Below are 18,089 nucleotides of genomic sequence, written 5' to 3'. Positions count from 1 at the left end.
CCAAGTGACCTAAGCCTCGCTACTCCCCCATCAGGCACTGGAAGATCAATTCACACAACTTTAAAGCAGTTAAACTGAAAGCTGCCACATATCAGAAAGTTAATACACTGGATTTAGAACAGAAGTGCATTGAGCTTATAAACTACTTCCTGCAAGTGGCAGCCTGAAAAAGAAGAACATGGAGCAAGGGCTGCCTGAGAGAAGGTGGCTGCAGCCTGGGGACACTAGGCATCCACAGTTCCTGACCTAGACCACCTGGACTCTTTGGATTTAATACCTCCTCGTGGATTTTTGTTGTGTGAGTTCAACCTAGTTTTCCCTGAAGCTCCCCAAAGCTTTTAGCAGCTGTGAGCTCCAGCAGCAGTAGTGCCCAGGGTCAGGCACATAAGATTTGAAGAGCCATCTCCCTTAGCTTAGAATTGCTCGCACCACCATGAAAATTGGCTAAAAAAATTACCAGGAGATTAATTACTTTCAGCCTATCCAAGCTAAACTCCTTCCTGTAGTCTTGGTTGATCACAATATTTTTAAGACGTAATCTGGCAACAACATCAAAGCTAATGTTCTGGACTTTCAAACAGTCTGCAAGACCTCAAATATCCACAGATTAACGCAGAACTACTGCCAAACCTCAGCTCCAAGCATGGACTTAGCTGTTGTGCATCCACCAGCAAACAATCAGCTTGTGTCATGTTAATCGCACACATTTCTTTGAAGATATTGATAACCTAAACTATCAGGTTGTTTTATATAATTGCACTATGTGCAAATATATGCAAAGGTACTTCTTAAATATGTAATATCTAAGTAAATCCCAGAAATCATCCAATCAAACACTGAGACAATCAAATACAATAGGGCAAGAAGCTACTCAAACACAGCACTCAGTGGGCTGCAGATCGTTTCGTTGCATGTACTCAGCTGGAATCTGATCACCTTCAAGGACGTACCAAGCATGTCCTCTTGCATAGAAGGATATACCTTTCTTCAAACACATTTAGCCATAGAAACATATAAAGAACACAAGATTTAGCGGCTTACAAACATCATGACACAGAATAATTAGTTTTCTTCAGACTATGTCTATAAAAATTACTTGAGTACCAAAGAAACATTGGTTAGGTGATGGCACTGTGGTCCCTTGAAGGTTAAACTAAAGAGAAATTGTACAATGATCTATTTTTTCAATAAAGCAGCTGATGTATTCAGCAAGGGAAGAAGTACGTAGAATGGCATGACAGAAATTTAACATGGTGATTTTTGTTGTTACTTTAAAATAAATAAATAAACCTCCTATTAAACAAAATCATTCTCCTTACTAAAAGGCAGAAGCTATTGTTTCAAATCTCAGGACAGACTATTAAGAGTCTCTGCTGCAATCCTTCAGCTTTCTCACCACAAACACTGCCCCCTCTGAGTTCTGGAAGAAATAATCAGGCAATTAGGCTTTTCCCATCCCTGCAGGCACCACAACTAACACAAAGTCCTGCTTTGGCAGGGGGGTTGGACTCGATGATCTCTGGAGGTCCCTTCCAACCCCTACGATTCTGTGATTCTGTGAAAGTGGAAAGAGTAAAACTGATACAACTGCAAAATTGTAACTAAGTTGAAAGAAAGAATTTCTTAATTATTAAGATTTTAATTAAATAAACGACAAATATTTGTCATGTAAAATTGACAGTGGATACCAACTGTTCTCCCTGAGTAAAACCACTGCTGTCACTGTTGTCATTTCCTCATCTGAAGTTCCCTTAGGAACCTTCAACAACACAGACAAAACGTTATGTTAGTATACATTTCCAGATGAAATGTATTTTCTAAAACACAAGAAATTAAAAACCTGTTCATAACTAATCTTTAGAAGACTACATTTGCAATTAAACATTTTAACTATAAAAGAGCTATGTTTAAATATATATTTGAAATACTGCAAATCTGCATCACTGGCTCTTCTGTGTGAATGAGAACTGTTAACCAAGGAGTACACTACTGCCAGCATCAAATCATAATTTACGAAATGTAAGATTTAAAAGATGTGGGGAAGGAGCTACATCTACTCAGCCTATGTCATGAAGATTGCTTTCTGTATGAAAATCCTCCATTTGTTTCCAAAACCTTTGGAAATACTTCAATTAACACCCAGTTCTCACAGAAATCAAAAAGCAGATGTTCCTAGTTTTAGTGCTTTAGCAGCTTTCCTCATTTTCAATGAAAACTCCATCTGCTTCCATGCAATGTTGTGTACTGCTATAAGATTGTATTTTATTGCAGGATACCTTCCATCTGACATTGTATTTTACATTTAAAAGGAGAAAGAGACATAAAGCTATAGAGTAATCAAATAAATGGAAGTCCTATAACCAGTTGTACTTTATAGCATTGTATATTAAATATGCATATATGTATATAATAAACACACAATGCCATAGAGAGGAGTGGGAATGCTTTTTGGAGAGTTTTTTTGCCATCATTTTCATGATAACACAGGCTTTAATCTACTGTTTAATTACATTATTCAAGGACATATTTTTCAAACTTTAACTCTCGGAGTACTATTACATGTTGGCCCAGAGAAAGCTCAAGAATTTCTTCCCCCTTGCGGCCCTGCCTATGACAGAAAACTCATTCTTTTGGCATCTCTGTTTTAAATTACAAGTTGTGTCCATTCCCATTAAATGGTTGTAAGAGGCAGCGAAAAGTGAGCTGAAGTGCTTCAAAAGAAAACATTTCACTACAGTTTTTCAAAAGCTCAATGGGATTCAGGAGCAGGCACACCAATATGCACACAAAAATGTCTAAGTCTTCCCTTATGGCAAAATCTCCATTCAAGCACCTTTGCTCCCCTCTCTGCCACCCACCACAACCAACACACAGCAAGCACTTGAGCACAGACAAGAACTCAGGCTGCCAGAAACTTTGGAGGCATCACCAATTCCAGTAAGGCAGACAAGAAACCCTGACATGGGCCTTAGGAGGTGAATGGCAGAAACTGATGGTAAATATTCTGGTTTTAAGAATAAATGTGCTTCCTGCTCTTCACATCTAGATATGAATTGAAAAGTTTCACAAGGAAGAAAATGCTTCTAACTGAGGGAAGAAAATAAAAACAATTTCAAATGCCACTGAAATCAAAGGGCCTTAAGTAGATCTATAAACTCTTTCCTCCATTTGAGTGATCTAATACCAGAACTTCTTATACTTTGTATTTCTGTTGATGATCCTCAAGGCTTCACCTCCTTCCCAAAGTGAAACCTTCAAGCTTTAGGTCTTCAAAAATAAAGGCTGGCACTAATGGACACCATAAAAATAAAAATTGATAGGATGCAGAAGGCCATGGTCACATGAAAGCATATAGCAAAAAGTACAACACACAGTTGAGATAAGCAGATTGAAATTAGATACGGGATATATTTAGGTTCACTGTCAAATTTAACACTAGGCTTTTTTTGTTTGTTTGTTTTAAGAAAAAAAAAAAAAAGAAACGAATAACAAAAAAAAACCCACTTATTACCTAGGCACTGGTGAGAGGGGCTGAAGCTTCAAGCAGTGGAGATCCCACTTTCTGAGCTGCTGGGAGTGGATCCATCGCTCTGTATTTTTTACCATGTTCTGTTTTTAAACAAACCATAAATATTGAGTGCTAATTCAACATGATGTCGAGAGTATGTCAAAATAATCTTTTATAGCAAAAGCTAGTAAAAAAAAAAAAACCTAAAAAATTTCTCCATCTCATGGCTTCAGGATGAAAGGAAAAACAACTGCTGCTCTATGACTGTGCCATTGTTTGTTCAGATTTCAAAAGGAGACAAGGTCACTAACACAATAAATGGCAGAAAAAAGATCTCTAATAAGGCACTTAAAAGTTTTATTCTGGCTAAACTGAGAATTACTATTATTTTCTCACGTCTTAGAAAGAATAGAAGATATTAGTTGCTCACTGACTGACTCATGCTGCTTCCAAATAAAACACCACATTTCTAGACCATCTATCCATCATGAGACAAAAAACGTGTGCAAGTACAAATAATCTTCATGACCTTGTAAGAAGAAGTAACATTAGATTATTGATAAAAGTGCTTCTGGCAAGCTTTACCACAGTCATCTGAGCCGTGACACATTTGATTTCTAATGTAACTAAATGCAACAGGTATGACACTCCTCAAGTGATTAAGAATTGCCATTAAAACAAGAGGCAAGTAGGACTGTCAAAAGAGCGAAACAAAAATTTAAAAAAAAATGAAATTGTGGAAGCAGTTTCTACAATTCACAGGAAGAGCAACAAGTTTTACAATGTTTGAAGTTACACCAACCTGCATTCGTATTGCTACTGCAAGAGAACAAACTGCATTTTCAGTAGTATTGCTGTTTTTCTGACCATAGTTGTGTTTCTCTGTAAAATAAGAACATCACACAAATAAATTATGAGGCTTTTTTTGAGTGGCAACAACTACACTTGAAGTGACACCCAGACAAAGTAATTATGATGCTGACTTAAGTTAACAATGCCACTACCAAAATTATAGGTAGCTTCTGCAATCTGCAATGCTTCAACTTAAACATCTGGAAAGGACTGATACAGTGCAAAAAACAAAGAGCAATTTTATGCTCTGAAATGCATTTTGCAAATATACACATGCATATATAAACGTACAAAATACTGGAAAAGTAAAACTGGGAGCACAAGAGTCCAATTGGATTCTGGGGGTTGGGGATGAAGAGAGGGGAGGCAGAAGGGAAAGCAAGGGGAAAAAAGGGGGGGAGGGGGGGAAAGGGAGGGAAAAAAAAGCTTGACAGGTTCTTTGTTAAACATATGTTTAACAAAACACATTAATAAGCATGGTAAAAATTGTCTTCTTTTTCATACTCTCAATTGCAGTGAAAGAAAACAATGAAATGAGCTGAGAATTCTACACAGGACCTTTAAAAATCTTCTGAACAGCAAAAGTTACCTTTGAGAACGTGCCATTAAAAGCAAATAGTCTGCAGAGGCTGTACAACGTAGAGTGACTCAAACTTTAAAGACAGTTACTATTGTTTCTAGTGGCAACATATTATACAATTATACATTAGCTACCCTAACTAAACATACTATTTGTCATTTATCCACAGTCCTCCTTATGCCTTGTGCTTTTGCTATTGCTCATTGACTTTTATCTTGATATAGTTTCTCCAAGACCGAATTCACATCTTAGTCTCTATGGGCACAGCACAGCCCTTGTCTCATTCTGAAGGGCGTAGACATAATTACAATAAAAGATAACAACTGTACACTGACAGTGTTAGCCTCTCTCCTCGAGGAAAATCAGGGCACAAACTCTGACCGAGTCAAGCTTTCCCTGCATTTACCCTGCTTGCAGCCATCACAAAACATCGCCTCACCTCGAGCTGATGCCTACAGACAGCAGAGATTGGGAGCCTCAGGCTAGGTCCTAGGCTCAGCAGAAGTGCTGCAGCACCTGCTCATGCCATTGTACCAGCACTAAAAGGCAGGGCCTCACCAGCAGGCACCTCCAGCCTTGCTCAGTGCACTGTCAAACCCTTCCTCAACCTGCCTTGCCAGCAGTCATCTGCACTTTAGAGCCAAACCTAATTGGGCAGCAAGAGGCCAGTCTTGATGCTAAACTCAGAAGGTATCTAAAAGGCCACCTTTTTGTATTAACACTCACTGTTAAGAAAAAAAAATAAAAATTTCTGGAAATATGTTCAGCTCAAGCACAGGAGCTTTACTGGAAGAGCCCATCAGAGTCATAAGCTAAGCATTGCTGCCTTGAGACAGAGCTGGGAGAGCTGCCAAAGAGACAAATGAAGTAGGAAGAATGGAGTTTAAAATCCCCTTTCAGACAGCCGTGCTTTACAGAAATATCTCAACTTTTTGTTTTTGGCTTAATGTGACTTCTTTATCAGGAGAGAGCGATGGTGCATGTAAATACATATTGGTATTGGATGTTTCCTTTCAATAAAATGCATCTCCCAGCCTGCTTACGCTACACACTTACCACACTAACACTAACCAGACTTTTACAGAGTGAAGGTGAAGCCAGAGTATACATGAGCTAAGAGGACAACCGCAGGATTGCAACAGCTCACTTAGGATACATTTTCCAGATGGGAGCTGGAATAACACTCTCTGCCTTGGGTTTTGGCCAGAAGATCAGCTGAACTGCAGGCACTGCACTCTTTCCTCTGCCTCACCCTGACAAAGGCCCATCTACTGGCAGCACACAGCTATATAGACAGGCAGATAGAATTAGAACAGAGATGTGAGAAAAGATCACATTTCCCACTTAGATAATTATGACTTGATGTGGGCTTGAGCTTTCCAGTGACCTTAATGGAGTTGGTCATCAAGTCCCAAATAATCTTGGGTCTTTCTTGTTCAGAAACTCATTCTTCATTTCTATACATTCACAAATCAAATGTTTTCCTGCAAGAGGCACTAGATTCCAATATCATTAGTGCAGTAGAATAAGATGTTTTAAAATGGTTATAACCATGCTCTTGCAAATTTAGGAGTGCTTTCAAAACGTGTCCAAGTGTTAAGCTACATGTATAGCTACACAAGGTAGAAATCTAGCCACAACTAGCAACAATAAAAGTCACTTCACAGCCATTGTTGCTTTCAGGCTTTGTACAGCTCCCATCGCCCCACCACAAATGTCAAGTTGGAGATTTCTAAAGCAAGAGAAAATTTCTGAGCATGCCAGCCAAACAGATTTCACTATGCACTGAAAGTGAAAAGTCATCTGTAAGAGTCAGTGGTTTCTTTAATAAATACCAATTAAACTAAGTGCATTCTTCCTGTCAGACGGACACCTGTGTTTCATGTACTTCTCAAGCAAGTCTTCAGGCCAGTGTTTCTAAAAGCTACTAAAATGTGTTTCTGCTGCTCTTCCTGAGTTTCTCCAAGTTTTTGACAGTCTCAAAAGCATAAAAACAAATGAACGCTTGATACGTGTGTTTATTTTTAAACTATCTTTCTAATATTTCATATTGTCTTTTCAAAGAAATGCTGTACTTAACACAGACAACTGCTGCAACATGAGAAACACGAGAAACTCCATCGGCATATAGTACATACTTTGTTTCCTGCCTTAAGAATGAGTTTTGCTGTGGGATGTGAACATATTTCAGATGTTTTCCCAACAGCACTTTTTTTCTTAGGGAAATACTGATATTATCAATGGTTCCATAGAGCAGATAGGTTTTGAGACTAAGGTATTTTAAAGCCATGTCAAGAGGTTACAGTGTGCAAATTTTGGATCCATGAAGGAAAAGACCTGGGTTCTACTTGCAATGGAACGTGAGACCTGAGTAACCAGAAGTGAGACTTCCACCAGCAGCACGCAGAGCTAAGGGAGTTCAGTCTCCAACACTGCCCACTCAGGCTACAAGGCTTACTCCATACTGCTTTCACCAGACCCACAGGCTCTGCCCCACCTCAGAGAACTCAGGGCTCCTGCTGAAAAGGACTTGATGAAGAGGGGTCATTCCTATTCATTTATATATTTATAAGGTGTTACTGCTCTACCTCCATTCTCTCTCTTCGTGCCTCTCACCTTCCCATTCCTACTTTATGCAAGAGCGTTACACCCATAGGTCAGGTACCTGCTGAGGAGACAGGCTTCAAGTAGATGCTTAACAGATCTTCTCTTCTTAACAATTATGCTTCACTGACTCTGTGCAAAACAAGTAAGCACCAAAGAACCAAGGAATCTCCTAATCACCACTCTAGCATATCTGATTTCCCCCCATTCTGCTTTAGTATAAAAAAACCATGAATTATTTTTAGGAAAAGTTGTGCAGCATTAGTAAGGAATTAGGCTTGGTACGCTCCCCCTCAGATCCCTACGAAGATCAGGGCATGGTTCAGGGAGGAGGAAGAGGAATATCCAACTACCTTTGGATAGCTGAGTGCATTTAACCCAGATCTCCCACATCTGCAACATATGTTCAAATCAAGAGGATATCGAGATGGACAACAAAATGCATCTCTTGCTAAGGCCACACTTTGCATGGGAACAGCAGCTGCCTTATTACAAACCTGGTCTTGTACTAACTCTGCTTGAAGCATCTGCTTAATTTGCCCTCAGGAAACATCTAGCTTAAGAATCATACAGCTCTTCCTCCTTGTTCTTATGCCAATTTCCCCGGTTTTATATCAGTAGATGTTAATAAGCACACTGCACACTTGTGATTAGTTAATGTGCTTTGCTAGATCTATCACATTACCCATTTACTTCTTTATTTTTCTATTCTCTCACAACATGGGGCCATCAGGTCAAACAATCAAATTGGTACGTGTACTATAAAAAAAAAACAGAAAATATCCAGAGACCTTACAGTTGTTGAAGGAATTTTAAAGGAAATGCAATTCCTGCAGTGATATAATAACTTCTGGGAAGCTTTCTTAGTTTTATTTCTAATAAAATTCTGCAGCATTTCTCAATGGAGAAATTAATGAACCTATACCTCCTGTCCAACCAGATTATATTAAAGTGAGTGGGGGAAGAGGAATCCAAACTTATTTTGTATTTCTAACAGTTGCAGGGGACATCTTGCCTGTTCTGAGATACGCATGATTTCTCTAGATCTTCTTGCATTCTCTGCATTGTATTTTGCAAATATTCTTTCTACATCGCCTTTTTCACATGCTCTAGCTGAGACAACAGAATTCAAAACATAATACACTGTACAAACCAACACAGAAATAATAGGTCATCCAATGAACTCTGAATGAATCCATGCTTATTTAACAATCCTGGAGTGAAGAATATATTCCAATACCTCCTTCCTCATCTGACACCTTTTTCTTATTTACATATTAGAGAAATGTGCACTCATCTCCCGTGTACAAACACCCACTGTCAAAGGCTTCCTCCCAAAGATGTAGATTTTAATCACAATGTGTGGTTACCAACACGCCACGCACTTTTTTTTTCAAAGACTCAGCATACATCACTTTCAAGAACTGTTCACTTTAAACTTTGCCTACCTGACAGCAAGTCAGAAGAACAGTTGATGATGGTGGTTCCAGGTTTTAGCCAGCTCACAGGAACACTCTCAGGTTTCGGACTGCCAGCTATCACCACATCCACATGATGAAGCTATGAATAGCCCCAAATCCATCCCACACCCCAAGAAAAAAAAAAAAAGAATTTAATCTTAGAAGTACATTCTTGAATATGCAAATTATTTTCAGATTATATAAGCAATAATATTTTGAGCAGAGTTTTTGCAAACAAAATCAGAACTGACAACTGCATTCTTACCACACGTTATATTTATGAACAATAGCATTTGAAACTGAAAAAGTAAAAAGCACCTGTAAAAGAAGGAAGTAGAGTCAGAGACAGCACCAGTAACATTTTATGGGAATTATATTTTCTCAATAAATAAACCATATAATTGTTCAGACTACTGTCCAATAAAGTAACTTGGAGAGACTTAAGTACAGTCAGCTTATCTGAAAGAAAAAAACCTGGACAGCCCTGAGAAATGCAAGATGACCTGATCTGCAAACATCATTGCCTTTGAAGAATACCAATTAAAGCTTCTTTTTGCTTCCCAGCTCATGCTTGCTAATCAGTCTCTCTGATTTAGTTCAACCTTACAGATGTTGGAGCAAAAATGCTTACTTAAAAATTCTTATAATCAAAGAGATAAGTGTCTTTCTTTCCTCCCTATTCTGAAACAGGGCTCTGTAACAATAATTGGAATCAACATGAGATAAAGGATAGCAGCAGAGGCAGATGTACAAAGATCCACTCAAACAGGAAATACGAGCACAACACTGACCCAAAAAATTGTATCAGAGAGACAATAATATTGGAAATTTTTGGAAAAATGTAAATAAATGCCAACTGTCGCAATCTGCACAAACCTCTCTGTGAACTGATTTGTGACCAGCAAGTGTTCCAGCTTCTTTTTTGGCCAAAAGTGCTCTGATGCAACTCTGCCCAGCACTCCTGCCAAGAAAGAAAAGCTACAAATTCTATCAGAATAGCACGTTTTTGGCACAGCTGAGCATCCAGGAGGGGAACTGCGGAGGAAATAGCAGAAAGCTAAGAAAGCTCCATCCCCTCAGAGGACACAAGAATGGACTAAACCTCCTCAGAGATTCACTTGTGGAAACATAGCCAAATGTGTGGGAGAAGGCTTACTTGCTTGACAGATGACTAATACTACAAGCCAATTCAGGCTTCAACTAGAAGTCCTATGATTGCCTGCAAACGTACAGTCTCAACAGCCTCATCCCAACTGCCTACACTTCTGTGTCTGCAGCAAGTATCAGCTTACATGCCACTCCTAGGAGATCACATAAGTAGTAATGCTTGACCAGTGTCAAGTCAAATTATACTGTGGAATTTGCAAGCAAATTTGGATAAAAATTACACTGGACAATACTCTTGTTTATCAGGAGTACAAGAAGCAAACCTCTCTCACCAAAGAAGGCAGCCACTACCATAACATCAACACAGAGAAAAAACTGTGATTATCTTCAGGTACACGTATCCAGTATCTTTGTAACAAAAATGTAATTCATATTCTAGTAGTTATAATTAATATACTGATGGTCAGGAACAGCATTCCATGCAAAGCCTCTGGGACAGGGACTCTGAGCTTTGTACACTGCTTCACATCATGAAGCTATAAGCCAGCTGAGAGCTGTATGCAACAAGAGATAATCTAGATAAATTTTCAGACAACATATATCAGATCAATTCTATCATAAGTAACTATAGTGACAGAAAACAACTGACCAAACATTAATTTCTATGACTACAAATCATTATGTTCAAAAACGTTAACAGCTGAACACAATCAATTTTGTAGACAATGTTAACAATGGATGGCCAGAGTTGGTCATATCCATAAATGCATTGAAAAAAAATAGATAAACCCTTCTCCTCATTGCCCTACCCTACTGTCTCCACAAAAAATTTTTCATCACAGGTCACAGAACAGTTGTCCTACAGGCTGAGAATGTTCTAAGCTCAGAGCCCTCCCCCCACCATTTCCTTTTCATAGAATCATAAAATCATTTGTGTTGGAAGGGTCCCCAAAAAGCCATCAAGTCCAACTACCCTGCAATGAACAGAGATACCTTGAGCAGGTGCTCAGAGAGCCTTCCAGCCTGATTTTTTCCTTATTTCAAAAAATAAGCACATGCAAAGAAGAGAAAAATAAAGTAGAAATATAAATTCAACTCTCTTGCTATAAGCAAGTATTTTTATGTGCTAGAGAGCCTATGAAGTATATATAAAAAACACGTTATGAATTTTTTTTCTAAATGACATCCAGAAACTTGTTTGACTGAGAGAATGAATCCACTGGAAGTAAAACTGTTGCTTTGAGAATTTTGGGTGTCCTTGGAAGAGATTCATCTCCATTTGGAAATTTGGTTTCCCTTGAAAGAAGTAATGTCTTTGCCCTACCTGTTTTTTGCTGTTTTTTTTTGTTGTTGTTGTTGTTTCTTTTTTTTTTTTTCTTATTGCCATAAGCTACTCTTTTGACTGCTCATAAATCACTAAAACCTTGGGAGGCATGTGCAGGCTTTATCTTCTACATCAGAAATAAATCACAGACATTAGAGATGGAAAAGACCTATGAAATCATCACATCCAACCTCCCTCGCAAACACGCTGCGCAGTCTCCAGACAGAGGATGCATCTGATCGGAACCAGATGCGTCAGGCAACTGTTGCCAGGAGGCTGAGGAGCTATTGACAGGTGGCCGCGGGGTGACCCGTCAGGCAGTGCTGCTGGTGGAAGTGCTGCATCCCAGCCCACAGCGAGCAGAACCAGCAATGGCATCACACAAAACCATTCACAATGTGCTGGGCAATGGGTTGGAGACAGAGTAAGGCAATACTGCCTTCTCACCAGTAAATATTGTTTCAGTTGGGAAGAGCCATGCCAACAAATAATCTGAAACCTTACCTCATAACAAAATACAGCTCTCTCCACCACGATTTAAGTGGAAGCAGATTAAGAACCACCCATTCCCAAGATAGATCACCGAATGTTAAAACAACAACGCAGACACTCAAGCCAAGTAGTTAATGATAATGGTACAGAGTAACTGTACATTCCAGATAACTGAAAGACTATTTTGTCATCAAGTCTGCACAAGAGTTTTGTTTTTTACTTTTAAATAATTCCAGTGATCCTACTGTTTCTTACTCACTGCTCTCTGTCTTGCTTGTAATGCCAATGTGCAGTCTCTACCTGTGAGTATGACACAGGAATTGAAAATGAAAGTAGGAAGAGCTCAAGGAAATAAAAGATTACAAACTATTTAGCCTTGTTGCCAAACATTCCATTTCTCAGCTTCCATGACTGACCTCTGCAGATGCCCTGACTACAGTTAGAGGTACTAACTGGGTACGATGTGCCCACCCACTCCCTTCTTCCCCATCAGTACCTCTGCTGGGCACTTCTACTGCAGGATGAAGTCTTTTCCTGTGAAGCATACTGTAGCATACTGCTATGGTGCATGCAAAGTTATGAAACAGAAAAACCCACTACACCTACAACAATGTCATTAGAAACTCTGTGCAGCCTCTCATTCCTCTCCTTTCACAGGATCTGCACAGCCATTCTCACGTTCTGTCATTTCACATATGTCTAGCACTATGAGATGCATTTTTCTGCCACTACCAAGGCTTTCGTTTTATCAAAACAGTGAAAATAGGACAGTGAATGACTAAGAGATGTCAAAAAACCTGAAGCTTAAGTGCTGGATCTAAGAAAAAGTGGACTGCAGTCAAAAGAGTTTCTTCCCAAGCATGAGAAAGAAATTCCTATTCATTCACTCCAGCTGAACACTGTGCTACTTCTCATCCAATCTTTTATAAACAAATGCTCAATTCCTAAACGTGCTGATACACTGATTTTCAGTTTTTTAACAAGAAAACTGCGGGATAATGGCTGTCTTAAAATACATGTAATATTGTTCGCACACAGGCTATGTGCAAGATTACAAGTTGAAATCATGACTGAACTGAAATTCAGTCTCCTTACAGGTACTAAGTATTATCTATGTTTTGTCAAGAAAATAAGCTACATTGTTAGAGTCGGATCTATTTGGTAATCTCCTCTCTAACTAGAGAGATATCCTAGTTCTAACACAATGAAGGATTAAGAACATCAGTTTTTTTTTTTGTTTTTGTTTGTTTGTTTGTTTGTTTTTTGCCAGTAACAGAGAATCAACTCCTGTTTGTTATTTAAAAATGGAACTACTAAGTAAGATGTTCCTGAAAACATGTCACCAGGCTCCGTGCAGCAACTGTGTTTTGAAGAGTTATCTGCGCAAATCTCAGCAGAAGGATAACATCTTATCTATATCCCTCAAAACACTCAATGCTACTAAAAGATAACATAGTAATGCTTTGAAAATGTATTACGTTATTAGGTTTGGGATTTGTGATCCAGTGCAAATGTGCGCTGTCAACAGACTAAGACACAAAAGACATCCAACCTTAAACTCCATTCTTCTTCTGCTGGTATGTGCTGCAGAATAAGTGCAACTAAATGAGAAGTTCATACTCTTCATATGTTCACATCTCATTTTGAGAGCAAAATTATTACACTATCATACATCATAATAATAAACAGCACAAAGAATACTATTGTAGAAGTGTAACTTTCAGAAGAGGGAGCAGAAGTGTATAATTATGCCTGAAGTCACTGTATTGTGCAGAAAAACAAAATGTAAATAAATTTTTCTAAGTCTTGGATAAATGCCTGTATCAGCTAACTTACGTACATTACATTAGCTCACTTGAAATTCAAATTTTAAAAAATCACAAGAGGAAAAACCCTGTGAGCCTTTAATCTGCTTTTGCTTAATCAGTGCACCAGAACAAGTGAAAATAAACTCTTATCATCAGCTATAATCATGCTAGTTAGCGGTGTCATACTGCAAACACGGGTTGCCACAAGGCAGCTGCGTAAGAAATCGGTGCTTTGTTTTTGACTGTCAGCCTATAGGGAGTGCTGTACAGGACAGCCTTCTTTCTGTGCACACATTCAACATCACCTACAACCCAGAGTTAACTACAAGAGTCAGGCTGAGCTGTGCTCAGAGTTATTGGTGACACTGTAAGATTACAGATGAAGAAGAGGAAGGTAAGCTTCCCCAGAGCTCTGCTAATGAGCTCTCCAGGCAAAGCAAAATCTCCTTTGCTGCCAAAAGTTAAAATGAACTCGGGAAGACTGATGTGCAGAGCCTCCAGCTTCCTCCTACTTCAGCCTGATACTCTGTTTCCCATCAGTGACTTGATGTGAGAGATAAGCTATGGGGAATGCCAAACAGCAAGGCTTGACGATGGGAAAGCATCTGGAGGAGAGGAAACAGATCTTTCTCCAGCAGGCAGGCTGCACAGCAACTCTGACCAAGTCTGAGCCCTTTGTTGTAACCCAGCAGAAATACTTCTGGTACCCCAACACCTTCCCACCCAGCCCAAAGCAGTCCTCAAACACAATAAAAATGACAGAGATCATCACACTTCCATCTTGGAGAGGAACGTGCATTTCCTAAGCCTTGTCAGTCACTCAAAGCACAGAAATGAGACAAGCCTAACAAAAACATAAGCAGCTGTGAAAACACGGGGTTGCCAAAAGGCTTTCAAACCATCACAGCTGCTTACGGGTGTTTCCTCCTCCTGTCCTTAGGCTCCAGCTTAGGGGCCAGGCATCATCACATTGAGTTGGCTGCCACCGTGCGGCCTGCACTGTGCAATGCGAGGCAACAGTCACCACGAGGACTAGAGACCTCAGCACAACACAGGCACAGCGCATCCCCAGCTGCGGTGAAACTTTGGATTGTGGGACAAAATGAGAAAAATCAGCAGGAAGTCGGAATAATATATAAATTGCTGATAAAAGCTCTGCAAAAAGCAATCAGCGGTGTAAGGTACATGAAATCCTTTTAATTTATATCTGTGAACTTCTCAAATCCCCTTAGAATTCTCTTCAAAAATGAAGAGAAGATCCTGAAACCCCTTGCCACGAAAGAAGCAGCAAATCCGAAAGACAATTCAAGTCTTTCACATGCAAGTGATTTCATGTAGACGACAAAGATACCAGTGACAGGATAAGAGCTAATGGCCTTCAACTGGGCTAGGGAAGGTACAGGTTGGATATTAGGAAAAATTTACTCTCAGAAAGAGTGGTGGGGTATTGGAATAGGCTGTCCAGGGAGGTGGTGGAGTCATCAACCCCAGAGGTGTTCAAAAAAAGATGTGAACGTAGCACTGAAGGACACTTACTGTATATGGTGGTGGAGGGTTGGTGGTTGGACTGGGTGAACTTAGTGGTATTTTCTAACCTTAATGATTGTATGGTTCTACGATTCTTTCTTGCAGGGACAGAAGGAAAAAGGGAAATCTGCACACGTTTGTTTCAAGTTGCAACTTTGCTTTCTTCCTCTCATAGCTACCAGACCAAAATAAAAAGATGACAGCAGCCGCTATATATATGCACACACACACACCAATACAAGTGCCTGTCTGTCAGAATACTGTTTATGAGCAAGCAGGGAGAGCCCATGGGGGCTGGCTGACAGCACACTCCGGTGCCACAGTGGCATCACAGTAGGGCAAAATCACCTCCTTGGGGAGCTTGTGTGGCTCATTGTCTGAGGGATGCCAGAGGAGAGGTCTCACCTTGCTCTGCAGCCCGGGTGACTTCCAGTGGCAGCTGGCAGTGGTGGCTCCCCGTCTCTGCAGCAGGCACTGCAAGGAGGAGCCCAAGGCCCCATTGATACCCACCAGCAGTACTGTCTTCCCATCTGCAGCACAAACATGAGGTGTTACAGCATGCAGCTGGCACCGAGCCCCAGCAACCCACACACAGCATTCAACTGATGCCCCCAGGACCAGCCAGTAAACCACATCCTTACACAGCAGCTCCATGCTCTCCCTCAACCACATCAAAGGCAACTTGAGGCCCATGGAACAACACAAACCACAGGTTGTTTCCTTGGGACTCCCCAATTCCAGTAAGCAAATATTGCTCTTCTGGTGCGCTGGTATTTTATTTTCACGTATCCTTCTGCTCGTATTTGTTACAAAGTACACTTGCCCACATGTTTACAATTCTGTTACATAAATCCTTGTCTCAACAATGCTGAATTGTCATGAGAAGCTATTTCTGAAACACTGCCTTGAACCAACATCATCTTCACAAGCTGCAAAGCCACCAGTTTAAATCTACCGTTTCATGGTTAGCACTTATACTATCCAACCCAAAACAAAGGATCCACGCAGCAGCTATTCACAGGCAGTCCTGGATTTCTTCAAATGCTCATACTAATCAAAATTGGCACATAAAATATGTGGTAACGTTTACATCCAAAATATTTTAGGTTTTTGAAGACTCAGATGTCTCAGGTGGCTTCAGTGTGATTGAGTGTAATGCAGACGGCAGGTAATCTTAGCCTAATTTTCCTAAAGTGTAGAACCAAGATCTATTGCTACAAATATTACATACAGATCTCACTGAGGTTCTTCACTGGCAGAAAATAAAACATGGTGAGAATGCTAAGATTTTAGCCACATTAGAATTAATACTATACTCATGATAGGACAACTCACCCAGATCTTCAAGAAGCTCCATCACAGCACCAGCAGTAGGAGAAACCAAGTAGTCAGAGTCTTCTCCACGTACCAAGCGTCCCAGGTTTACATCGGATAACCTGCAGTGGAAAAGCATAGTAATAAAAAAAACTTTGCATGATGTAAATCCTCAGTAAAGCCCGTAACATGACTAATCCCAAGAGCAAACATCTCATAAAAGTAAATCATTCAACAGTCACATTCTGTGGCTAATTTGCACTATCCCACGTGCCCATTAGACAGATGCTGAGCTTCAAGAGACCAGAAAGTTAGCCTGAGAGTGGGAACAAGAATCACGAGCACACCACAAGCAGACAGCTCTCTGCTTTGTGGCAGGTTAGATGTGGCGTGCAGAGCTAGATGTGGTTAGATGTGGCCAAAGTGACCAGTGGAACAAGATCAGCCCTTCTGGAGCTAAGCTGAGTCAGAGTAATGCATCCTTCTGGGATGACACAGGCAGCTGAAGACAGAAGGCGTTTCTGCACAGGCATTCCTGTTAACCTCCAGCACTCCAGACAATGGAAAGTCAACTAATTTGTAAGATGATGAGATTTTTCCCAAAATGGTGACCCAGAATACCATATAACTCCAGAGAGCAGTGCAACTCAAGACTGACTGGAAAGTTGTGCTAATGGATCCAAACTATTACAGCTTGCTCTCCCACCAGGAGAAAGTATTGCAAATAACTTAAAACCTCTCCTGCAACTTCTTCCATCAGTCTGTCTTAAAAACATTGTGGGATTTGTGTTCAAGACAACCGTGTGACCATTTGCATTACTAAAGCACTGAAGTACCTTAACTAAGTAATATCTGTATACAAAAAAAAAAACCTTTTTTTTCATTTGTTTGCTTGTTTCTTTGAAAAGACAACGTCCTGAACGTATAGCATATAAAGATATAAAAGATAATGATCAGCTTGACTTTAGAAAAAGACTTCAGAATTGCATCTTTTATCACCACTCAATAACATGCTGGACACTTTGACTGAGGAATCCATTAGTGAAATGCGTTGGGGAAAATTGATTTTTACAAAGACATCAGCCTCTCAGTGGTTCACTTACCCATCCACATCCTTTTCAGGTTTCACAGCATTTAATATCTTACTGCTATACAAGCTTTCTGGGAGGTCAAGGGCAAGGCCCTGCACATTAGGATCTTCATTAAGCCTCAAGATTTCACTGACAATCTAAGAAGTTAATAAAAAGCATTAAGGATCAGAACAACAGACAGTGGAAAAATCTACTTACAAGGGGATAAAACCTATTTTTAGTAATGTGTTTATGGCTACCTTTACTTCCCCTACATATTACTGCAACTTCCAAATGAAAAAAGCAATAACCTGCTTCTGCTGTTCTACGTTTCTATAGTTTACCAAATTAAGCCACCCTGATTCTATTGCAAACATTTTACAAAGCCAACATATCATGTGCCATTAAGCTGCCAACAGCATTTTGCCCTTCACCACTAAAAG

At 39.9% G+C, this 18,089-nt stretch overlaps 1 protein-coding gene across 1 annotated transcript in view; it reads right to left on the bottom strand.

Annotated features, from left to right (window-relative positions):
• Positions 1-18,089, bottom strand: part of MTHFD1L (methylenetetrahydrofolate dehydrogenase (NADP+ dependent) 1 like) — a 139,218-nt gene that overhangs the window by 114,878 nt on the left and 6,251 nt on the right. Inside the window, exons 5-10 of the mRNA XM_031611998.2 lie at positions 17,680-17,804; positions 16,598-16,698; positions 15,668-15,792; positions 8,993-9,104; positions 4,311-4,390; positions 3,512-3,609 (exon numbers count right to left, since the gene is read on the bottom strand). Coding sequence (XP_031467858.2) covers positions 3,512-3,609; positions 4,311-4,390; positions 8,993-9,104; positions 15,668-15,792; positions 16,598-16,698; positions 17,680-17,804 — 641 coding nt within the window. The remainder of the gene's footprint in view (positions 1-3,511; positions 3,610-4,310; positions 4,391-8,992; positions 9,105-15,667; positions 15,793-16,597; positions 16,699-17,679; positions 17,805-18,089) is intronic.

The sequence above is a fragment of the Phasianus colchicus genome, chromosome 2, assembly GCF_987193195.1.
Source record: "Phasianus colchicus chromosome 2, bPhaCol1.hap1.1, whole genome shotgun sequence".
Lineage (NCBI taxonomy): Eukaryota > Metazoa > Chordata > Aves > Galliformes > Phasianidae > Phasianus > Phasianus colchicus.
This window is presented reverse-complemented; position numbering and strand designations above follow the sequence as displayed.